The following is a 25,578-nucleotide window of genomic DNA, read 5'->3' on the forward strand; positions in this document are numbered from 1 at the left end:
ATAGTCAGCTGGGACAGGCTCCAGCTTGGCTGCGACCATGTAGAACAGGATAAAGCGGCTAGAGATAATGAGATGAGAGACACCATCCACAGAAAGGACCTTTTTTTTTTTTTTTAAACAACTTGAACATACGTCATCTCAGTGGCCTCTAATTGTCCCAGCCCTTTCTTGATCTCAGGAATTAATGCTGTGTTCCACTAAAACTAAGAATTTCTGACCCCTAACTAGGAAACAAAACACCCCTTCCTACTTGGAAAATCAGGAAGGTGTCCTTAACCCTGAGTACAACACCACCAACATGCCATCTTTGCAAGACATTGTCAACAATCAAGCATATTGTACTTGTGGGTAAATTCCACAAGACATCTTTATTCACAAAATACCTTGGGTGATGTTTTTAAGAAGGTTCCACCACCAAATGTGTGAGTTTCTGTCACATTAAAAAAAAAAATAAAAAAAGCAGCTCAGTTACTTACTTTTATTTTACGTATTCATTATGTAATTGTTTTATTTATAAAGTAATATCTACTGGAAATGTTTTTGCCATCATGTCATCTCGGGTGCTGACATGGTATTTATTATAATAATAATAATAATAATAATAATTCACCCGTGTTTAACACATGCTCACACCGTCCTCATCTAATAAAATACCATTTCTCTCGTTTATACAGACATGTTAGTTGGTTAAATCTGTGACACTAATAGTTTGCTTTTTAGAAAGCAAATACACCTTGAATGTTAAAATGATCATTCGTAGATCTATGTTTGCTGACTGGCTTGCTGCTAGTTCATGAGCATTTGGTGTTTGGACAGAGGAAACGAAAGAAACTATTTTTAGTTGAATGGATTGAGGTCAAAATGATGTTATTCCAGTTCATAATGCAATATAAAGGTGTACTAGTGTACATCTTATTGAGTTTGCCAATGTGAACATATTGCTGTAATAAGTGTGTGAACCATAATAACTAACTCTGCATTTTAAGTGAAAACATCAGTTAGTTGCTAACTAATTCTGCAGATATTTAATCAGAAATCCCTTTTTAAAATGTATTTATTTATTTTTTAAATGTCTTCATTGATGTTCATGTCAGGTTTCTTCTTCTTCAACCACCCAGGGTCACCTTGGCTGTTATTGGACTGAGCTGGCTGGTGATTGGCACATCGCTTGTAGGTCTCCTACCTAGCAGCAGGTAATTTTGGTTAAAAATAACACGAACAAGGTGTTTGTCCTTGAATAATGTTTCAAAAGGATGACCAGTAACAGATAAACCTTTAACTTGCAGGTTCGTTGTCAGGACAGTTAGGTTTATATGAAGTTGTGCTGTGTTAATAGTAAAATCTGTCTCCTTCAGTGTGAAAGACTGGGTGAGTGAGCTGATTCACATTACCTGCTATAGGATCTGTACCAGAGGACTATCAGCCACCATCCACTACCACAATAAGTGTGTAACTGTTTTAAATCTCCCACTCTTATTCACTCACATTCCTTCTAAATGGTGACGTTATATATGTTTTTTTATTATTGTAGAGAAAATCGTCCGAAGAAAGGGGGAATCTGTGTGGCAAACCACACGTCTCCAATCGACACCGTCATTTTGGCAAATGATGGATGTTATGCCATGGTAATGCTATCAAATGGGATTAATTGGGTTTTAATCATATTTGATATCCGCACTACTTATTGCTGATCAGAATATAGACTTTAGTGTGACTTTAGTAGGTAGTTGTAGGGCCTCCGAACAAGAACAGGACCATGCAGGACTCCGGATGAGAGCAGGAGCTTGTAGATCACATGATCGAAGCAGGGGCTTGTACGGTAGGTCAAGTTGGGAATAGGAGCTTGTAGGCTTTGGGATAGGAGCAGGTGCTTGTAGGCCTCAGAACAATATCAGGAACTTGCTGGTCTTAGGATGGCAGGAGTAGGAGCATGCAGGCCTCAGGATAGGGACAGAAGCTTGGAGGCATGAAGATGTGAGCAGAAGATTGTAGACGTGATCATGGCAACTTATGTGCTTGTAAGCTTCAGGATGGGAGCAGGAACTTGTAGACCTCACAATGGCAGGAGCAGGGGATTGTGGGTTTCTGGATGGAAGTATTAGGAGCCTGTGGGCCTTGTTACAGGAGCAGGACCTTGTCAGACTCAAGATGAGAACAGAAGATTGTGGGCCAGTTAGACTTGGGATGAGCTTGTAAGTGTCAAGACGTGCTTACTGATAGCGACTTCAAAGCACTTCTGTAAGTCACTCTGGATAAGGGCATCTGTCAAATACTATAAATGTAAGACCGGAACATGAGCTTTAGGCCTTGTGACAGGAGCAGGACTTGGTCTCGGGACAGGAGTAAGATCGCTTGGTTTCAGGAACTGGAGTATATAGAACCTGTCAAATCAAGCAGACATGGAGCAGCTTGTGATGGTGTCTGTTATCTGTTTCTATAGGTGGGTCAGATTCATGGTGGAATGTTGGGGGTCATTCAGAGGGCAATGGTGCGAGCCTGCCCACATGTGTGGTTTGAGAGGTCGGAGATAAAGGATCGCCATGCAGTGGCCAAACGGTGACTAAACAAATCATGCTGAATTAGTTAAAAAAAAGCTCAGGGAGCTTGAACAAGATGTGTAATTACTTACATGCAACATTATAGACACAATGCAAATGTTTTATCATTCAAACTCGCACAAAGGTGTTTAAAAAAATGATTTATTTTTTTGTTCCTTTTTGTGTTGCAGACTGAAGGATCATGTTGCTGACAAAACCAAGCTGCCCATTCTTATATTCCCAGAGGGTAAAGACTTTTCTGGACCTGTATATTTAACATTCTTTGAATTATGCTTTATTAGAGCAATGCCTTCACATGTTTCTAGTTAAGAATAGAATTAGGTTTCGACATTCACGTCACAGTTTACACAGGACAAAATGTTTTAAAAGCTAAGTGAAGTTTTTTATGCTATAGAGCTCCTACAGCAAAGCCTTTTTCCGACATTTATGCTTCTTTCTGCTTAAAAATTGGGGAGTTTTGACCATTTTGGGAATCCTTAAATAAGAATAGTTAACTGAAGCTAACTACAGTTTAGTTGACTGTTAGCGAAATCAAACATGCACTGATGGCTCACATTTAATGAACTCCAAAGCGTTGCATCATCAGCACATCTTTCAAGCAGGAAAATCAAGTCAAGATGAGAACACAAACCAAAATATTACTAATATGAGATGGGGGGAGGGAACAGGGCTTCTAGGGGATGTTAGTTGATATTGGAGTGTTCAAAAGACCTACATAATGGTCAGTCATTCCAGATTCATATGTTGATTGGCTCATCTGCCATTTTTATTGGGGGAGGGAAAGAAGATGCTTTTGGTGTATTATTGAGTGATAACTTGCACCAGTGTACCGCAGTGTTGAAATGCGGCGCTCCTGCCCAAAATATGTGAAGGTTGGCACATCCACTGAACTATTGCATTCATTCACAGCAGTTTGTCATGACTTGATTTTGATTTTGGATTCTCTTCAGTGAAAAAAGTATAAGCAAAAGCCTTCAAGCTGGGGACAACACTCAATGCTGACGTTTTGCTAGAACTGACAGCTTGTATTGTTCAGTGAATACAGATGAACTGGACAGTGTTGAACTGATAGTTGATGATTACAGAGTCCAGGACAGTCAGAATGACCATTTTCTTTCGTCTGACCATCTATTTTACTGATGGTCAGCAGCATGTATAGACAGTTTGGCCAAAGTGTTCTTTTAGAAGATCGATTAGAGCAACTTTATGGTGCAGTAATTGCAGGTGGCTGCTTTATTCAAAACTGCTGCTTCAGCATTTCTACCTGAACCGAAAGACTTGGAACGTTTTTTTTTTTTTCCCCCCGGAGCATTAATTTGGGTTGGAGTTGGCTGCGTTAGTGCATTGTACTCTGTATCAAAGGCAAAAAATGGTAATAAGATGTGACTTCTTGCACTAAAGGACTGCAGAGTCGGGAGAAAATAAATGAACCGTTGAGGTAATACAAGAGTGTAAATTCTTTGCCCCAAGTATTCTCATCTCATCTCATTATCTCTAGCCGCTTTATCCTGTTCTACAGGGTCGCAGGCAAGCTGGAGCCTATCCCAGCTGACTACGGGTGAAAGGCGGGGTACACCCTGGACAAGTCGCCAGGTCATCACAGGGCTACCCCAAGTAGTCAAGTCAAGTTTATTTGTATAGCGCTTTTAACAATAAACATTGTCGCAAAGCAGCTTTACAGAATTTGAACGACTTAAAACATGAGCTAATTTTATCCCTAATCTATCCCCAATGAGCAAGCCTGTGGCGACGGTGGCAAGGAAAAACGCCCTCAGATGACATGAAGAAACCTCGAGAGGAACCAGACTCAAAAGGGAACCCATCCTCATTTGGGCAACAACAGTCAGCATGACTATAACAGTTTTAACAAGAAGTCAGTTTTGTTGATGTTATAAACTCTTCATTGATGGAAATTTGAGTGCAAAACTGTTCATGACAACTGCAGTCCTAAAGTTAGCAAGTCAACTGTAGTCCTCAGCCATAAAAGCATTAGAGTCCAGAGCATTGGGAGCCAATGCAGTGTGGATAAGACAGGGGTGATGTGGTCATATTTTCTAGTTCTAGTAAGGACTCTTGCTGCTGCATTTTGAACTAACTGGAGCTTGTTTATGCACTTATTGGAACATCCAGACAGTAAGGCATTACAATAATCCAACCTGGAGGTAACGAAAACATGAACTAGTTTTTCCGCGTCATGTAGCGGCACGGTGGTGTAGTGGTTAGCACGGTCGCCTCACAGCAAGAAGGTTCCGGGTTTGAACCCAGCAGCCGGCGAGGGCCTTTCTGTGTGGAGTTTGCATGTTCTCCCCGTGTCTGTGTGGGTTTCCTCCGGGTGCTCCGGTTTCCCCCACAGTCCAAAGACATGCAGTTAGGTTGACGTGGGGCGGCCTTGGGCTGAGGTGCCCTTGAGCGAGGTACCGAACCCCTGACTGCTCCCCGGCTGCTCACTGCTCTGAGTGTGCGCGCGCGTGTGTTCACTGCTTCAGATGGGTTAAATGCAGAGGATGAATTTCACTGTGCTTGGAGTGTGCATGTGACGAATAAAGGTTTCTTCTAGTGACATTAAATTTCTTATCTTAGCAATATTTCTGAGATGAAAGAAAGCTATCCGGGTAATGCTATCAATGTGAGTTTCAAATGAAAGACTGGGGTCAATAATCACTCTGAGGTCTTTTACTGCTGCACGTGAAGAAACAAAGGCCATCCAGAGTTACTGTGTGTAGCAGTCCATGTAGGTGGGTGGAGCACAGAAGGACGGCAGGACAGAACTGTTTTAATGAGACTCTCTTTTATTTGCACTTTTCAGCTGCAAACACACACTCAGACACACACGCACACACATCAGCTGTCTGGTTGTGGAGAGAGTCCCTCTGCTCTCACTCTCTCTCCTTAAGAAGGGCGCGGTCACTGGGAAGACACACAAACATCAATTAACAACAGGTGTAGTGATTCTGCCACTTAACTTCCCCGACTCCGCCCTCCTGTCACAGACCGATGCTAGACCACGCCCCCGCTGCCACATACCCCCACCGCCCGACTCAGGCCGGGCAGCCGTCCGGCCCGCAGCCGACTCCCCCCCCCCACCACCACCTTGACGGGAGAGGAAGTCCGCCACGACCATCTGCACCCCCGGCCTGTGGATCACCTTGAAGTTAAAGGGTTGGAGTGCCAGATACCAATGGGTGATCCGCGCATTGGCATCCTTCATGCGGTGGAGCCACTGGAGGGGCGCGTGGTCCGAACAGAGGGTGAAAGGGCGTCCCAGCAGGTAGTACCGGAGGGCAAGGACCGCCCACTTGATCGCCAGGCACTCCTTCTCGATGGTACTGTAGCGCCCCTCATGCACCGACAGCTTGCGGCTAATGTACAAGACAGGGCGATCCTCCCCCTCCACCTGCTGGGACAAAACGGCCCCCAGCCCTCTGTCCAACGCATCCGTCTGCAACATAAAGGGGAGAGAAAAGTCAGGGGAGTGTAAAAGTGGCCCCCCACACAGTGCAGCCTTAACCTTAGAAAAAGCCCGCTGGCATTGCTCCGTCCACTGGACCGGATCTGGTGCCCCCTTTTTAGTCAGATCAGTCAGCGGGCTGGTGACGTCCGAATAATTAGGTATAAACCTACGATAATAGCCAGCCAGCCCCAGGAACTGTCTCACCCCCTTTTTGGTCTTGGGCCTCGGGCAGGCCGCAATCGCTGCAGTCTTGTTAATTTGGGGACGCACCTGCCCGTTGCCTAAGTGGAAGCCCAGATACTGTACTTCCACCCGCCCAATCGCACACTTCTTCGGGTTGGCCGTGAGACCCGCCCGCCTCAGCGACCTAAGGACGGCCCTCAGGTGTTGTAGGTGCCGCGGCCAGTCATTACTATAAATAATATCATCCAAGTACGCGGCCGCATAGGTGGCGTGGGGGCGGAGGACCCTGTCCATCAGCCGCTGAAACGTAGCAGGCGCCCCAAACAGCCCAAAAGGAAGTGTGACGAATTGGTGTAAGCCGAACGGTGTGGAAAAGGCCGTTTTTTCACGGGATAATGGAGTCAAGGGGATCTGCCAATAACCCTTTGTTAAATCCAGTGTTGAGTAAAAACGAGCCGTGCCTAGCCGATCGAGCAACTCATCAATACGAGACATTGGGTACGCATCGAATTTAGACACTGCGTTGACTTTTCTATAGTGCACACAGAACCGGACCGACCCGTCGGCCTTGGGTACCAAGACCACCGGGCTGCTCCAGTCACTGTGGGACTCCTCGACGATGCCCATTTCGAGCATGGCCTCGAGTTCTTCCCGAACCACCTTTTTCTTGTGTTCGGGTAACCTGTAAGGGCGGCTATGCACTACCACCCCTGGGGGCGTCTCAATGTGGTGCTCTATGAGGTTAGTGCGGCCGGGCAGGGGTGAGAACACGTCCGAAAACTCGGTCTGCAACTGGGCATCCTCCGCGAGTTGGGTCGAGGAGAGGTGGTCTCCACAGGAGACCGGAGAGGGACGTGATGCTAATGTTCCTTTTTGAACCTCCGGCCCCAGCTCCGCCTTCTCCGGAACCACCGACACCAACACCACGGGGACCTCCTCGTTCCAGAGTTTGAGTAGGTTGAGATGGTAAATCTGTAGCACCCCACCCCTGTCCGTTTGCTTCACCTCATAGTCGACGTCCCCGACTCGCCGTGTGACCTCAAAGGGCCCTTGCCACTTGGCGACTAATTTAGAGCTCGATGTGGGCAACAGTACGAGTACTTTCTCTCCCGGTGCAAACTCTCTAAGGCGCGTGCCCTTGTCGTACAGGCGGGTTTGCCGTTCTTGGGCCTGCCGCAAATTCTCCTGGGTTAGTTGTGTGAGTGTGTGGAGTTTTGCGCGCAGGTCAATAACGTATTGAATTTCATTTTTGCTTGGTGAAGGTCCCTCCTCCCAATTTTCTCGCAGCACGTCTAAAATGCCACGCGGCTTACGCCCATATAATAATTCAAACGGGGAGAACCCCGTGGAGGCTTGGGGGACCTCTTGCACTGCAAAAAGCAAGGGTTCAAGCCATTTATCCCAGTTACGCGCGTCCTCACTTACAAATTTCTTAATTATGTTTTTAAGGGTGCGATTAAACCGTTCCACTAAGCCGTCCGTTTGTGGGTGATAAACGCTGGTGCAGATAGGCTTAATACCTAATAACCCATACAGTTCATTCAGTGTTCGTGACATAAATGAGGTGCCTTGATCAGTCAGAATCTCTTTCGGGATTCCAACTCGGGAGATGATGCGGAAGAGCGCCTCTGCAATACTGCGTGCTGAGATATTGCGAAGAGGCACTGCTTCCGGGTATCGCGTTGCATAGTCCACCAGAACTAATATAAAGCGGTACCCTCGTGTTGACTGATCTAATGGCCTGACGAGATCCATCCCAATTCTTTCGAACCGGGTCTCAATTAACGGTAGAGGGCGCAAAGGCGCTTTTGGAATGGCCGCTGGATTTACTAACTGGCATTCGCGGCATGCCGTACACCACCTACGGACATCGCCGCGAATCCCCGGCCAATAGAATCGGGCCATTATTCGGGCTAGTGTTTTATCCTGCCCCAAGTGTCCAGCCATGGGATTAAAGTGAGCCGCCTGGAATACCAATTCCCGGCGGCTCTTCGGAATTAAAAGCTGCGTGACTTGCTCTTTAGTTTGAGTGTCCTGCGTCACTCGGTATAATCTATCCTTCATAATCGCGAAGTAGGGGAAGGACGGGGTTGCGTTTGGCTGGAGCGTTTGACCATCGATTACTCTCACTTGGTCAAAAGCATGCCGCAGAGTCTCGTCTCGCGATTGCTCTAACGGGAAATCCGCGAGGGATTCCCCAATAGAGAGAGGAGGAGCTGGCGGCTCCTCACTCTGGCGCGGAGATGACATAGATGGCTCTGTGACAGCTGCTCCTGCCAAAGCGACACCGGGACCTCCCCCTGTCAAATGGCAGGACCCACTCTTGACTGTGTCATTAAACCCCGAAATCCCGGCCAATCAGTCCCCAAAATTAAAGAGTGGGTAAGGCGAGGATTAACCGCTGTCTTCACTATAAATTTTTCCCCTCTGAAAATAATGTGGACCGACACTAAAGGGTAGTTGTGAACATCCCCGTGCACACACACAACACCTTCACCAATTGTGCTCCCCCCAATGCCTCGTCTTGCACCAGGTTTTGGTAGATTGAGGTCTGATTACAGCCCGAATCCACCAATGCCTGATATGTATCCCCTTGGATACTCACCAGTATGCGATACGCTCCGGCCCGATCGAGGGCGGCTCCTGGCGCGTTGGGGATCCAAACCACCGCGCCCACCTCCATTATCGAGCACTGCTGTTGGAGGTGGCCCGGTTCCCCGTAGCGCCAGCAAACCGGCCCGGGCTTCCTCTCTGCACTAGTGCTCTGGGGCTCACTCACCTGGGGGGGGGGGGGGGGGGGGGAGAGACAGACACAGAAGGGAGACACGGAAGGGCACCGTGGGTGCGGCGGGCCGGCTGAGGTGGCGCCGGCCCCCGTCTTCGCGGTGGGGGAATGGGGCGAGGAGAAGACGCAGGAGGAGGGGAGAGAGAGAAAGGAGAGAAGAGAAGAGGTCATCTGCTGTCCTGCCGTCGGGACAGTCGCCAGAGGATCCTCCGCCAGCTCGATTGCCTGATCCAGCGACGCCGGGCGGTGGCACTGGACCCACTCTGCGGTTCCCGCTGGTAGACGCGCGACGAACTGTTCCAGTACCACCTGGTCGATGAGTCCCTCGGCGTCACAGCTGTCGGCCCTCAACCACTGCCAGCAGGCGTCCCGGAGTTGCTGGCCAAACGCGAATGGCCGGCCGACTTCCTCCAAGCGCAGAGCGCGGAAACGCTGATGTTGTTGCTCCGGGGTGCGTCCCACCCGCTGGAGGACGGCCCGGCGTAGGCCAGTCGGCGGGGAGCTGTAGCGCGGCCAGCTGCGCCCCTCCCGTTAGCAGGGGGAGGAGGCGCGCCGCGCGCTGTTCCACCGGCCACCCCGAGGTCTCTGCTACCTGCTCAAAGAGCGTGAAGAATGCCTCGGGGTCGTCCTGCGGGCCCATCTTCGTGAGGGTGAGGGGGGGGAAGGGCCCGCGGCGGTGGAGTTGGTGGACCCCGCCGACGCGAGGAGGTGCCGGAACGTCCGACGATCTTCCTGTTGCGCCAGCACCAGGGCCTCAAACCGTTGTTCTTGCTCCTTTTGGAGGGAGAGCAGCACCTGGTGCTGGCTCTGTTGGGCCGTGGCGAGGGCGTGGATCAGGTCGGCGAAGGTGGAGGATTCCATGGGGCTGTTGTCTTCTGTGCTCGAGTCCCGGGTTTCAGCACCACTGTAGCAGTCCATGTAGGTGGGTGGAGCACAGAAGGACGGCAGGACAGAACTGTTTTAATGAAACTCTCTTTTATTTGCACTTTTCAGCTGCAAACACACACAGACACATGCACACACGTCAGCTGTCTGGTTGTGGAGAGAGTCCCTCTGCTCTCATTCTCTCTCCTTAAGAAGGGCGCGGTCACTGGGAAGACACACAAACACATCAATTAACAACAGGTGTAGTGATTCTGCCACTTAACTTCCCCGACTCCGCCCTCCTGTCACAGACCGATGCTAGACCACGCCCCCGCTGCCACACTGTGCAATCAGAAAACTTACTTCTAGCTGTATGTGCTCTGAGTACAAGTACTTCAGTCTTGTCAGAGTTAAGCAGAAGGAAATTAATAAGCATCCAGTGTCTAATGTCCTTTACACATTCCTCAGTTCTATTAAGCTAGTGTCTCTCATCAGGTTTTGCAGAAACATACAACTGTGTCATCAGCATAACAGTGGAAACTAATACAATGTTTACGAATAATATCACCCAGAGGTAACATATATAAAGAAAAAAGCAGTGGACCCAAGACAGAACCTTGTGGAACACCAAACTTTACCTCAGTATGTCAAGAAATATCACCGTTTATATCAACATACTGATGACGATCAGTTAAATAAGAGCTGAGCCAGGAGAGGGCCGTTCCCTTAACTCCCACAACATTTTCTAGTCTATCCAGAAGAATGGAATGATCAGTGGTATCAAATGCTGCACTAAGGTCAAGCAACACAAGTAGCGAGACACAGCTCTGATCAGACGCCAACAGTAGGTCGTTTTCTACTTTAACCAGAGCTGTCTCTATGCTATGATTAGGTCTAAATCCTGACTGATACATTTCATGGATGTTATTCCTATGTAAATATGAGCATAACTGCTGTGCCACAGCTTTTTCAAGGATCTTGGAGATAAAGGGGAGGTTTGATATTGGCCAATAATCGGACAGCTGACAGGGATCAAGGTCAGGTTTTTTAATCAGGTGTTTTGATAACTGCTAGTTTAAAGGATTTGGGTACATGGCCAATCCTAAGAGAAGAATTTATTATTTTTAGAAGCGGTTCAGTTACTTCAGGTATTATCTGTTTGAGTAGGCGTGTAGGTAAGGGATCTAGTACACAAGTTGAGGCTTTTGATGCCGAGATTAATGATAGACATTCAGTTTCTTTTAGGGGAGTAAAACATTCTAATTGATGATCTGATAGTTATATTGTTAACTACAGGGTCACTTACATTGTCTGACCTTAAATTAGTAGTTTGAATTTTTTGTTGGATATTCTCAATTTTGTCATTAAAAAAATTCATGAAATCGTTGCTACTACAGGTATGCATGTATCTATAGTGGACTTATTCCTTTTTTTTTTTTTAAAGATTTTTTGGGGGCTTTTTTCACCTTTATTATTGGATAGGACAGTGCAGAGACCGGAAATGAGCGGGAGAGAGAGATGGGGAGGGACCGGGAAACAACCTCGGGCCGGAACCGAACCTGGGTCCCCGGACCCACGGCACGGTGCCCCCTCCACCCGAGCCACAACGCCCCCAAGTGGACTTATTCCTGGTTAATTTTGCTACAGTATTAAATAGGAATCTAGGATTATTTTTGTTATCTTCTATTAGTGAGGAGAGATATGTTGATCTCGCAGCACTAAGAGCTTTTCAATACTTCAGGAAACTCTCCTTCCACGCCAATTTGAACACTACCAATTTTGTTTGACGCCATTTACGTTTCAATTTTCGAGTGGTCTGTTTTAATGTGCGAGTGTCATTATACCAGGGTGCTAATTTTTTGTGTCTGACCATTTTCCTTTTAAGAGGAGCTACATTATCTAAGGTATGGTGGAATGTTGACTGTAAGCATTCAGTTGCCTGATCCAGTTCTGCAGGGGCTGACAGTGACCCAATCAAAGTTGATAACTCCGGGAGATCATTTATAAAGCTCTGTGCAGTAGTTGACGCGAATGTACATTTAATACAGTAGCGTGGTGAGGTGCATATATTATTACTCAGACATAGTTTGAATGAGATGAGATAATGATCTGAGAACTTCAGACTGTGGAAGTATGACTATATTGTCTACATTTAACCCGAATGTTAGTATTAGATCGAGGGTGTGACCACCATTATGGGTCGGTCCTATGACATTCTGATTAATCCCTACTGAATCTAAAATGGACACGAACACTGTTTTTAAAGGGTCTTCTGGGTTATCAAAGTGAATGTTAAAATCTCCGACAACTAAAGCTTTGTCTAAGGAAATAACCAGATCTGAGATAAAATCTGCAAATTCAGAAAAAAACTCAGAATATGGCCCTGGGGGCCTGTAAATAATAAGTAATGGGATTACCTGGGTAGACTTATTTTTCGAGGCTACATACATTATATGAGTATGAACTTCAAATGTATTAAATTTATAACCAGGTTTTTGTGTTACACCTAGATAATCATTATAAATAACCGCGACGCCTCCTCCTCTGCCAGTTAGACGAGGCTGGTGTATATAACTGTATCCAGGAGGACTCGCTTCATTTAATGCTATATATTAATTTGGCTTAATCCATGTTTCTGTTAAACAAAGTACATTAAACTCCTGATCAGTAATGAGTTCATTAACCATTAGTGCTTTTAGATGTAAGAGATCTAATATTTAATAGCCCCACCTTTAGATCAAAGGTGCTGGCAGCAGCTGTACAGTCAGTATGATCTAATTTGATATTGATTAGGTTACTGGAACAAACTCTCTGAATATTTCTACCTTTTTGTTTAGCTCGGGGAACAGACACCGTCTCGATGTAGTGGACCCTGAATGACGACTCTGTGCAGCTAGCAGACAGTCAGTTTAGCCTGTTCGTCTGCTCCCTGGCCTTGGCTCTGGGTTGTCAGAAATTAACTAGGCCTGTTCTGAGACTATGACCTATGCTGCAGGAAATGAGAGCAGCACCTTCCTGCACGCATGCAAACTCCTCACCTTTCGGCGAAATTCGCCGTTTTGGTCCCAAAATAGGTCACTTGTGTGAATCGTGTAGATCCGAAGAGTTTTTTTTTTTTTTTGGGGGGGTAGGCAGGCTACAACGTTACTGTTGCCAAACATTTCACTTACAGGGTTACAGCCAATCGAGATAAACAGTAACACGCGCTTCTTTTCCATTGGAGTTCTGATCAGCTGGTGCGCAACCCACTGCTGGTTGCCAGTCCTCGCTTACGAAAATTCCACAGATTCAGACCGTAAAGTCACCTTTTTATAGAGAGATTTGGCAACCTCATCTCGCGACTGGATCTGAACAGACCCCTTCGCAGTAAACGTCATTCATACGTAAGAGGAAATTGCACACGCAGCCTGGACTCAAAAAAGACTCAGCGACGGTCAGACTGACTTTTGGCAACGGTAGAGACTAGAAGAAATATTTGGAAGAAATGCCTAGTTGTTGTGTTGTCGGGTGTCAGAATCGTAGCAGTGATGGGGTTAAAATGTTCAGAATTCCAGCAGGATCTCACCCATTCCAAAAAAAATCGCCGACGTCTATGACTACAAGCCATCAAACGTGTAGACTGGGATGAAAGCACTATCAAAAATGCGCGGGTTTGCAGCACCCACTTCATCACAGGTAAGATCAGGCTATTTATTAAATCTTTCTTTTTTATTCTTTCTAGTCTTCGTTTATTGATGTAACAAAATACTTTGGTAACATTTGTCTGATTAGCTGGGTCATAGTTACACAATGTAATGAATATTGTTAGCATGTTAACTTAGCTTTGCATGCAATTTTGTTTGTAGGAGAGGTCTCGCTTGACTCAAGCAGTCCAGATTTTGTGCCATCATTATTTGTGTATGCCGAAAATCACAATTTTAAAGCAAGGATGGAAAGGTAAAATTGTGTGCCCTCACTCTAAATGCCAACTTGCGTTGACTGCTCTAACCTTGCTCCCGCCCCGTTCAGTTTCATTTCTGCTCTCTGCCTCTCGCTTTTTACGCAGCTCTGATTTCTCTTAGCTACACTCTTTACACTATCATTGTGGATATGTTGGATGATGTAGGCACGAAGTTTTTTGTGGGTGTACACTGAAGTCTTGTCAATAAGGTACGAGTATATATCTGGCCATTGTATACCAGGGAACTTACTAACATCGTCCGTCCACTCTTTAATTAAATGCGGATCCGGTAGGCGATGTCCACTTGTTAGAGTTAACTTATTTATGTAGCATTCTCGATCTTGTAACGACAATTGTTTTGCATAATCTGACAGCTCATAATGCCGGTCGATGGGCAGCGCCATTGTTTCTGAGTCCAGGCTGCGCACGTATCCTAGCAACGGTCGGTTTGTTTACAAACATGCGAAGGGGTCTGAACATACCAATGGAACAGTTTCCAGCGTGCTCGGGGGTGAATAACTGGAAAAGTCGTTGGATTTTGTTGCTGTTACGTGTTGAGGTAAGTCTTTTACAGTGCCAGAAATGTGTACATAAATGTAACTATGTCTAATATGTTTTAACATACGTGCTGAAATCAAGTTTAAGACATAACACGTTAGCTAGCTCCATAAGACGGCTACAGATGTACAGTGGTGCTTGAAAGTTTGTGAACCCTTTAAAATTTTCAATATTTCTGCATAAATATGAGCTAAAACATCATCAGATTTTCACACAAGTCCTAAAAGTAGATAAAGAGAACCCAGTTAAACAAATGAGACAAAAATATTATACTTGGTCATTTATTTATTGAGGAAAATGATCCAATATTACATATCTGTGAGTGGCAAAAGTATGTGAACCTCTCGGATTAGCAGTTAATTTGAAGGTGAAATTAGAGTCAGGTGTTTTCAATCAATTGGTATGACAATCAGGTGTGAGTGGGCACCCTGTTTTATTTAAAGAACAGGGATCGATCAAAGTCTGATCTTCACAATACATGTTTGTGGAAGTGTATCATGGCACGAACAAAGGAAGTTTCTGAGGACCTCAGAAAAAGCGTTGTTGATGCTCATCAGGCTGGAAAAGGTTACAAAACCATCTCTAAAGAGTTTGGACTCCACCAATCCACAGTCAGACAGATTATGTACAAATGGAAGAAATTCAAGACCATTGTTACCCTCCCCAGGAGTGGTCGACCAACAAAGATCACTCCAAGAGCAAGGCGTGTAATAGTCAGCAAGGTGACAAAGGACCCCAGGGTAACTTCTAAGCAACTGAAGGCCTCTCTCACATTGGCTAATGTCAATATTTATGAGTCCACCATCAGGAGAACACTGAACAACAATGGTGTGCATGGCAGGGTTGCAAGGAGAAAGCCACTGCTCTCCAAAAAGAACATTGCTGCTCGTCTGCAGTTTGCTAAAGATCACATGGACAAGCCAGAAGGCTATTGGAAAAATGTTTTGTGGATGGATGAGACCAAAATAGAACTTTTTGGTTTAAATGAGAAGTGTTATGTTTGGAGAAAGGAAAACACTGTATTCCAGAATAAGAACCTTATCCCATCTGTGAAACATGGTGGTGGTAGTATCATGGTTTGAGCCTGTTTGGCTGCATCTGGGCCAGGACGGCTTGCCATCATTGATGGAACAATGAATTCTGAATTATACCAGCGAATTCTAAAGGAAAATGTCAGGACATCTGTCCATGAAGTGAATCTCAAGAGACATTGGGTCATGCAGCAAGACAACGACCCTAAACACACAAGTCGTTCTACCAAAGAATGGCTAAAGAAGAATAAAGTTAATGTTTTGGAATGGCCAAGTCAAAGTCCTGACCTTAATCCAATCAAAATGTTGTGGAAGGACCTGAAGCGAGCAGTTCATGTGAGGAAACCCACCAAAATCCCAGAGTTGAAGCTGTTCTGTATGGAGGAATGGGCTAAAATTCCTCCAAGCCGGTGTGCAGGACTGGTCAACAGTTACCGGAAACGTTGCAGTTATTGTTGCACAAGGGGGTCACACCAGATACTGAAAGCAAAGGTTCACATACTTTTGCCACTCACAGATATGTAATATTGGATCATTTTCCTCAATAAATAAATGACCAAGTATAATATTTTTGTCTCATTTGTTTAACTGGGTTCTCTTTATCTACTTTTAGGACTTGTGTGAAAATCTGATGATGTTTTAGCTCATATTTATGCAGAAATATCGAAAATTCTAAAGGGTTCACAAATTTTCAAGCACCACTGTAAATACCAGCTGCTATAGCTTACTGTCGCCAGATATGAGAGATATAAAACCAACACATGATCAGCTCAGTGGCGTGGTATAGAGAAATTCCCTCTTCACAGTGGATGGTTTTCAAATACAGTTTTTTTTTTTTTTCGAGAGCTAGAAAGCCGACAGGGTGTTTTTCTCCTAAAAATAAGCACCAAGCGTCTTTTCAAATCCCCATGACAACCGCTTGTTCTAGCTTGCTCTGGCTGTAGAGCGCAAGCAATGTACAAGCACAAGTAATGGTTCCAATTATTTTTATATTTTCTGGTAGTATCGAAGTTACTGGGGAACTCTTGCGTTGAACACCGCGAGAGCTAGTAAAGCTCCGGTGGAAAATGATTTGCTCCTATTTGCTAGATATTTTAATGAAATTAGCGTCAAACTTGTGTTGTCAACGCTAAGTAACAGAAACACTGGTTGCCAGGATTGTTATTTGTTGATTCATTGAAACGTAATGGTTCTGAGCCATCTAAAAATAGCGAAAACTGGCCCGTCTCGTGTTGTACACTGTTCTGCCTTCATCCATTGACTTGGTGCAATTTTTTTTTCAGCGTGAGAGGAGACGTCAGGAAAGGCTTGTCGTGTATTTAGACCAGAAGCTACTAAAGCTGTAGTGTAAAGTCGCTTTGTTGCCATTGTTGTTTAGTCGCTGTTGTAGCTTTTGTCGCTCATCACCATTCAAAGTCAATTACTTTTGGCTGTTGTACAGCTTTAGCTTCTGTGATCTCTGAACACAGTAAAGAGAGTGGTTTACAGTTAATAGTACTGATGCACCACTTACACTAATACAAACATTATTCTTGCAGAATGAGTGTGTTAGGGGAGGAGGGGGAAGTCATGGCCTAATGGTTAGAGAAACAGCTTTGGGACCAAAAGGTTGCTGGTTCGATTCCCCAACCGCTCCGGCAAGAGTGGCGGCGTTCGGGCATTGAACCCGACCAACTGAACAGGGGAGGAGGTATCCAGCTATTAAAAAGCTGGATGCTGAAATAAAATGCAGCTGGAAGTGGGCCTGGCTTAAACTGGAGGGCAAGGTATCTGTGAAGGGACAAGAGGTGTCATTTCACATAGGTGATGTCTTTAAGAAAATTGACAGACAGGGATTGGCCAGGTGTGTCCTCTGCCACAAGGACATGAACTATGCGAAAAAGGGCAGCCATGCTTTGATGGCTCACGTCCAAACAGAAATACATAAGAAGAAGATAGAAATCATTGCATCCACACACAGGAGAAGCAGGCCAGGCTGAGGCACGCAGCTAAACACAGGAAGAGGGCCTGTGAACTCCTGGTGCAGGCCAAAAAGAAAAAATAAAATAAAATGGCTGTAAAGAAAGCGTCCACTTGAATTTAATTGTTGTCCAATAAAGACATGTTTATGGAAAGTTATTTTGTACTGTATTAAATTCCAGATGTCACTGGTTGCAATTTTTTTTGTAACGTAGACTACAAAATGTACTTTTGCACGCATGCCGTGTGTCCGTGCACCCTTCTCACCTTTTTCACCCCTGACCAGTTTGCATGCCTGTTCCTGAGTGGGATGGATACCGTCCCGCCCTAACAGGCCAGCAGTGCCCTCAAAATTAGCCCAATTATCTATAAAGCCCACACTGTTTTCAGAGTACCACCTGGACAGCCAGCAGTTCAGCGACCATAACCTGCTGTAAGCTGTATCGCCACGCCGCATTGGGATGGGGCCAGAGCATACTACAGCATCGGACATAGCCTTCGCTAATTTAAACACCTCTACAAAGTTACTCTCAGTAACCTCAGACTGACGAAGGCGTGTATCATTAGTTCCTGCATGGATAACTATCTTTGAGAACCTGTGCTTGCCTAGGACCCTAAGATTACCTGCTATGTCCGGCAGTCTGGCTCCCGGTATACACCTGACTAAAGCTGCTGGTGCCCCTAAAGGCTGAGCTAATTTCATGTGCCGTATGATGGAGTCCCCTATAACCAGAGCTCTTTCAGGTTTCTCAGTGGGTGCATCACTAAGGAGAGCAAACCTGTTCGACACGTGACACGGAGAGGAGTGGTGCTCCCGTGGGCGAGCCTCAGCGGTAGCTTTGGCTCTACGCTTATGCCGCCGAGCCGTCACCCATTCGCCCTGCTGTAAGGGCTCTAATGCTGGAGTTGGGGGATTACTAACTCCACCCAGGGCATCCAGACTTTTCTCTACAGAAACTACACTGTTCTCACGCTCACTGACCTTCTCTAAAGCCTGGACACGCGCTTCTAGCACTGTAATCTTCTCCGTCAGAGAGCTAACTAATCTGCACTTATCACAAGTAAAGCTATCGCTAGCGACGGAGGAAGAATGACTAAACATCCTGCACTCAGCACACTGAACAGACTGAAGGTGTGCCATCATGAAAGGATGCATGTACCTTAATCGAAGATCTGTCGATATTAAAGCAGATCCGATGTGGATGGCCTCCGCTTGTGGTCTTTATGCAGGAGGAGAAAAAGAAAGAAAAAGCTTCCGGTCTCGGCGTTCTTCCGAAAAAAGGAAAGCGAAAGTGGAAAGTACAAAAAGGAAAGCGACAGTACAATAAAAATTAAGATGATACTGGAAAATTATTTGTAGAATTTTTTTTTTAAAAAAGATTAGTAATTAACGCCAACACTCGCGGGAAAAAAAAGGGCTCGTCGCAAACAACTCGGGAACCAGAAAGTGCATAGCACCGAGTATTATGAGCTAGAAAATGCTCTCCTTATTTGAAGTACGTTTCTTTTGTTTTGCACTGTTGAAGCTATCAGGGAAGCTTATAGCCTCTTTGCAACCTGGCCTCAGGACAGAATGCATATCGAAATGAAATCAGCTATATTATCACTGAAAACTTTAGGCCACGGTCATCTCCGTGTCCCATGCTGATAGTGCCAGAAAAATATATGCTGAAGAATAAATTGATTCGACTTCAAGATGGTGCTATGACTGTTTCTAGTTCCGTGGCATCCTTTTGTCCTTCGTAAAGCCATTAAAAAAATGCCAATCAACCATAAATTACCAAGTGTGTCCATGGCATAGCTGATTTTAAATTTAGCAATGCCCACAAAACTCCATAAAAGGTAAAAGAAAAGAAAAAATGACCGCTAAATAGTAAAGGACTACCTCCAAAGTGTGATGAAAGCTAAATCTTCTAGTAATGCAGCTTAGCTATTGCAGTGTAGCTCAGTTCATGAAATTGGTGTGTGTAATTGAAATAAGTGATTTAGACTTGACTGTGTAATCCGTGTAAAAACATTGCAGTAACTCCTTGCCAGTTACATGATTTGAAGCCAGTCAGTCAAGGTTCACGTTCGTTAGTCTCCTTGGGTGTAAATTTACACAAATTCAGGAGTGAATCATAGGATGGGGAACTTTGTGATCACCAGGTTTCTTGTATTAGTATTCCTGTGAACAGTTTGGATTTCTGCTTGAAAAAAATTTTTTTTTGAAAATTCATCTTTTGATGTCTTCCGTCCCCCCATAACAGGAACTTGCATCAATAACACATCTGTCATGATGTTCAAAAAGGGAAGTTTTGAAATCGGAGCTACGATTTATCCAGTAGCAATAAAGGTATTTGTAGTCCCACACCTTAGAAGTTTAACTCCTATAGATGAAAGCGGTTATTGGTACCATGATCACTCAGTATCTCTCTCTCTCTCTCTCTCTCAGTATGACCCCCGGTTTGGGGATGCTTTCTGGAACAGTGCAAAGTACAACATGGTGAGCTATCTCCTCAGGATGTTTACCAGCTGGGCCATAGTGTGTAACGTCTGGTACCTTCCACCTATGAATTGCCAGGTAGGAAAGAGAAAATGTGATGATGGAAATGAGTGCTTTGATCCTTATAACACGTTTGGTTCTGATTGGCTCTTTTATTAGGACGGAGAGGATGCAGTACACTTTGCTAACAGAGTCAAGTCAGCTATAGCACAGCAGGGAGGATTGGTCGATCTCTCCTGGTGAGAATGCAGTTATACCCTCTACAAAATAGTCACAAAGAATGAGAACAGTGCTATGTTATAAACGTTCTGGCTACTCTTGCAAGGGTGCTTGAAAGCCAAAATATCCTTTTCTATATTGTGTGCTTGACTCATTCTAATACTTTTGAGCATCAAAATAAGTACATTTATGAACTGATTATTTGGAACATGTGACCTAACCAGCAGAGCTTTTCAGTGTGTAATGAAATTGTTGTTGAACTCTTTCCAGTCTTTTCTTAAACCCTCCAATTTATGCATTTAAATGATTAACAACAAAGTTAAAATTGCCCCCCCCCCCCCAAAAAAAAAGTTATACCCAAGCTTTGCTCATCATTTAACCCATTTGACTCCACAGCAATGCTAATTAGCCATATGGGCTTAACTATTTATTTATTTATTTATTATTTTTTTTTTTGGGGGGGGAGGGGTGTAATTTTTAATCAACCAACCAGACCATTTAACTGGTGATATTAGGAGCAGATTTGAAGTTTGCATGTTCTCCCCGTGTCTGCATGGGTTTTCTCCGGGTGCTCCGGTTTCCCCCACAGTTCAAAGGCATGCAGATTAGGGAAAATACCCAGCCACTGAAGTTGCACAAGCCAGTGCATACTTGATGCTGGTTCCAAGCCTGGCTAGACTGGGTAGTGTTGTGTCAGGGAGGGCATCCAGTGTAAAACCTATGTCAAATCGCATATGCAGAACAAATCCGCTGTGGCGACCCCAAACAGGAGCAGCCGAAAGAAGTTTAGGCGCAGACTTCTTTTTAATGCTAAATTATTCCTGATTAGAAATCTTATAATTGATGAACAAGGAGGATATATTTTAATCCTCTGTGTTTTTCTGAAGTCTTGCTTTAAATGTTTTTGGGCTGTGTTGCAGGGATGGAGGCTTGAAGCGACAGAAGGTGAAGCAGTCGTATAAAGAGGAGCAACAGAAGATGTACAGCACTATGATTGTGGGACAGGACTGAAAGAGACACATCCATGTTTTCTTCATGTCATTCGTTCTCTGGACTCAGAGTAAACCTAGAACTGAGTTACATGGGATCGCTATCAACAGCCCGTTTATAGCCTCAGAAAACCCAAAGACTGGAATTATTTACGCATCAGATATGAACATATCAGGTCAATTCTCTGTATCTGTAAAGTTTTTAAAAGAATCACTTCAAAAATTACATGTATGCACTTTTCCTCTTTTTAAATGAACATAAATCTCACCTGAAATCATTTATATAATACACACAGATTTTCATACAGTTGCTTTAAATTAGCAGAAATTTACACACTTGAACTTCATGATCATCAGAATGTTTAGTGTGTAATTGAGTTGGCTTCTTAAGTTGAGTCAGTTCTTTCCAGTAAATTGTAACAACTGACTTCCAAGCTGTTGTTTCCCCCTTTTTTGTAGGCAAGTTGTAGGCTGTATCGTCCTAATTTAATCAAAATACCTCAGTGGAAACATGGATTCACAGAGGCTTGTATTTTCCAATGGACATTTGAGTGCCTTATTGATTAAACAATGTTTTTAATAGATTTTATAAAATTCAATGCAAAATAATGTTCTGTTAAAGCTGTGCTCTATCTTCTAATTATTAAACAATTTCAGCCATAGTTTGGCACAAAAACAAGCACTGATTAAAAATATCACAAACATTTTCTGGTTTTAAAATAAATGACGAGTCGTTTGAGACTGGAACCAAGTCTAAACCACATCAGCAAATCTGCATCCCATCACTGCAAAACTGGATGCGAGGCTGTGAAAGAGCACAGAGAATTTGGGTGAGACAGATTTTCATAGCTATTGGTTATAATATATATATTTTTTTTTTGGGGGGGGGGGTCTGATCAACTTGATTTGGAACTACTGTTACCAACCCAAAGTTGATTATTTTTTTTATAACAGTATATCTCCACATGTTTAATTCTTGTTACATGACAGCAGTTTGTCAAATGTTACAGGTTTTTTTTTTATTTTTTAAATGTCTCATACTTTTTATCCATTTATACAGTGGTGCTTGAAAGTTTGTGAACCCTTTAGAATTTTCTATATTTCTGCATGAATATGACCTAAAACATCATCAGATTTTCACACAAGTCCTAAAAGTAGATAAAGAGAACCCAGTTAAACAAAGGAGACAAAAATATTATACTTGGTCATTTATTTATTGAGGAAAATGATCCAATATTACATATCTGTGAGTGGCAAAAGTATGTGAACCTCTAGGATGAGCAGTTAATTTGAAGGTGAAATTAGAGTCAGGTGTTTTCAATCAATGGGATGACAATCAGGTGTGAGTGGGCACCCTGTTTTATTTAAAGAACAGGGATCTAACAAAGTCTGATCTTCACAACACGTTTGTGGAAGTGTATCATGGCACGAACAAAGGAAGTTTCTGAGGACCTCAGAAAAGGCATTGCTGTTGCTCATCAGGCTGGAAAAGGTTACAGAACCACCTCTAAAGAGTTTGGACTCCACCAATCCACAGTCAGACAGATTGTGTACAAATGGAGGAAATTCAACACCATTGTTACCCTCCCCAGGAGTGGTCGACCAACAAAGATCACTCCAAGAGCAAGGCGTGTAATAGTCGGCAAGGTCACTAAGGACCCCAGAGTAGCTTCTAAGCAACTGAAGGCCTCTCTCACATTGGCTAATGTTCATGAGTCTACCATCAGGAGAACACTGAACAACAATGGTGTGCATGGCAGGGTTGCAAGGAGAAAGCCACTGCTCTCCAAAACGAACACTGCTGCTCATCTGCAGTTTGCTAAAGATCACGAGGACAAGCCAGAAGGCTATTGGAAGAATGTTTTGTGGACGGATGAGACCAAAATAGAACTTTTTGGTTTAAATGAGAAGCGTTATGTTTGGAGAAGGAAAAGACTGCATTCCAGCATAAGAACCTCATCTCAACTGTGAAACATGGTGGTGGCAGTATCATGGTTTGGGCCTGTTTTGCTGCATCTGGGCCAGGACGGCTTGCCATCATTGATGGAACAATGAATTCTGAATTATACCAGCGAATTCTAAAGGAAAATGTCAGGACATCTGCCCATGAACTGAATCTCAAGAGAAGGTGGGTCATGCAGCAAAACAACGACCCTAAGCACACAAGTCGTTCTACCAAAGAATGGTTAAAGAAGAATAAAGTTAATGTTTTGGAATGGCCAAGTCAAAGTCCTGACCTTAATCCAATTGAAATGTTGTGGAAGGACCTGAAGCGAGCCGTTCACGTGAGGAAACCCACCAACATCCCAGAGTTGAAGCTGTTCTGTACAGAGGAATGGGCTAAAATTCCTCCAAGCCGGTGTGCAGGACTGATCAACAGTTACTGGAAATGTTTACTTGCAGTTATTGCTGTACAAGGGGGTTACACCAGATACTGAAAGCAAAGGTTCACATACTTTTGCCACTCACAGATGTGTAATATTGGACCATTTTCCTCAATAAATAAATGACCAAGTATAATATTTTTGTCTCGTTTGTTTAACTGGGTTCTCTTTATCTACTTTTAGGACTTGTGTGAAAATCTGATGTTTTAGGTCATTTATGCAGAAATATAGAAAATTCTAAAGGGTTCACAAACTTTCAAGCACCACTGTAGTTGTGTGGGAAAACTATTTTTGTTTTAATTCTGGATTTTTTATTATTATTATTATTATTATTATTATTATTATTATTTTGGTTCTTTAAAACCCTCACAGCATTTTCTTTTTTATTTTAAATTCAGTGCATCCTGTCTGAAATGCTGCTCCCTGATATTCATATGAATTCATCATTGCTGTTAGACTTTGCCTTTGTGATCTGTTTAAATAGCACAGGTTCTTTTAATCATATTGTGGTATTTTTAGTTGTATTTTTCCCAGAATATTTTACAATGATTATGTAATAATTATGTCTGGTCTGTGATCACAACTTATGGATTTCAAGTTGCTATGAGATAAATCACTTTTGTTTTCATGAATTCATGAACAGCTTTATTTCCAACTCTGTTTAGCTTTTTTCTTTACGAGACCACTAGAGGTCGCTCTAAACCAAGAAAGAAAAATGTCCACTTTTTCATAACGCCCAGTTTTAGTCAGTTCAGATTCAAATAATTGGTACAAACAGGAACAGGTTTAGGAGAAGTTATAGTTTATTGTATTGGCTTTGCTTTTGTAAGAGGTTTATTGACTGGAAAGACAAATTTTATCTAAATAAACTAAATCTACAATGTTGTAATCACTTATCTGTGTCTTTCCCCCCACCTATATGTGGGGTCAATGTGGATGGGGTTGAGTAAGTAGGGTTAAGGGCCCAATAGTGGCAGCCTTGGCAATGCCAGAGCTCGAACACTTGTCCTTCCAATCAGTAACCCAGTGCCTTAACCGCTGATCCACCACTGCCCCCAAATCTAATAGTGAGATGAGATAATTTAAAAAACAAACAAAAAAAAAACACTTTTGTGAACCAAAAAGATTTTTGTGGCCACTTGCTCAACACAATACAAATAACAAGAACTAAATTTGGCCAAAGATGAATAAACAAAATATCTCTATTATAAGCAAGAAAATATTTTATTACAGTCTGATATTAACTGCACAATGGAAAATGCTGACTTGCGATTTTGCCAACTAACTCCTTCCCTTATAATGTCTGGCACTGATGTTTGCTTGAACGTACAGCCCTGCCTTCAAAACTTTTAAGCCACGCCCCATACCTGAGACTAATGTTGTGGAAGAAAGTGATTAAAGATGGAGCCAGTTCTATCAAGGTGATGTCATTTTGTCCATGTTTATAGATGACCATGTGTTCTATGAGTCAAATCTATTCAGACATGCAGTGTAAATCATGTGAAATTAGGGCCTAAAACTAAATATAATCTTGGCTGACTGACTACATATTGGAGTAGAGGAGACCAGGGATGACTGTAACAATTAAAAAAAAAAAAATTTTTCTAATGATTTTTCCTTAACCACCCAAGATTTTAGCAAATCCTACATTTAGCAAATCTTTTACAAACTGATGCAATTTATGTCCCTTTCCAGTTGTCCAATTAGTTCTAAAATTATTTCTAACACAATGAGAGAATTGTTAAAAATTTACCCCTGAACCCGGGTCATTTGTAACAGGCTCTGTGGTGAAATGGGGGAAAGAAGAATGGCATATAATTTAACATTTTAAATGAGGAATGATGCAGGCAAACTATGCAAATGGAGTATTTGCCAAGTATGATAATTCATCCAGCAAAAAGTCTGAATCTGAAGCAGCACGCTTCAAATTTGTTAAAAAAAACTTTTTCTCCTAATCTGAGAAACTAGTCATATATATATATATTTTTTTATTAAACATCTTAAACACTGGGCGGCACGGTGGTGTAGTGGTTAGCGCTGTCGCCTCACAGCAAGAAGGTCCGGGTTCGAGCCCCGTGGCCGGCGAGGGCCTTTCTGTGTGGAGTTTGCATGTTCTCCCCGTGTCCGCGTGGGTTTCCTCCGGGTGCTCCGGTTTCCCCCACAGTCCAAAGA

General features: G+C 43.7%; 1 protein-coding gene across 4 annotated transcripts in view; it reads left to right on the forward strand.

Annotated features, from left to right (window-relative positions):
- Positions 1-22,094, forward strand: part of gpat3 (glycerol-3-phosphate acyltransferase 3) — a 68,503-nt gene extending 46,409 nt beyond the window's left edge. For 2 of the 4 annotated variants that reach the window (XM_060935971.1, XM_060935973.1), the window contains exons 6-14: positions 1,119-1,193; positions 1,356-1,445; positions 1,532-1,625; positions 2,441-2,556; positions 2,729-2,784; positions 19,579-19,664; positions 19,764-19,892; positions 19,974-20,053; positions 20,954-22,094. In XM_060935971.1, coding sequence (XP_060791954.1) covers positions 1,119-1,193; positions 1,356-1,445; positions 1,532-1,625; positions 2,441-2,556; positions 2,729-2,784; positions 19,579-19,664; positions 19,764-19,892; positions 19,974-20,053; positions 20,954-21,044 — 817 coding nt within the window. In that variant the 3' untranslated portion in view covers positions 21,045-22,094. The remainder of the gene's footprint in view (positions 1-1,118; positions 1,194-1,355; positions 1,446-1,531; positions 1,626-2,440; positions 2,557-2,728; positions 2,785-19,578; positions 19,665-19,763; positions 19,893-19,973; positions 20,054-20,953) is intronic. The other 2 variants (XM_060935970.1, XM_060935972.1) reach the window with 1 other exon arrangement.
- Positions 22,095-25,578: the final 3,484 nt, after the last annotated feature.

This window comes from Neoarius graeffei, chromosome 12 (assembly GCF_027579695.1).
Source record: "Neoarius graeffei isolate fNeoGra1 chromosome 12, fNeoGra1.pri, whole genome shotgun sequence".
NCBI classification, from domain to species: Eukaryota; Metazoa; Chordata; class Actinopteri; order Siluriformes; family Ariidae; genus Neoarius; species Neoarius graeffei.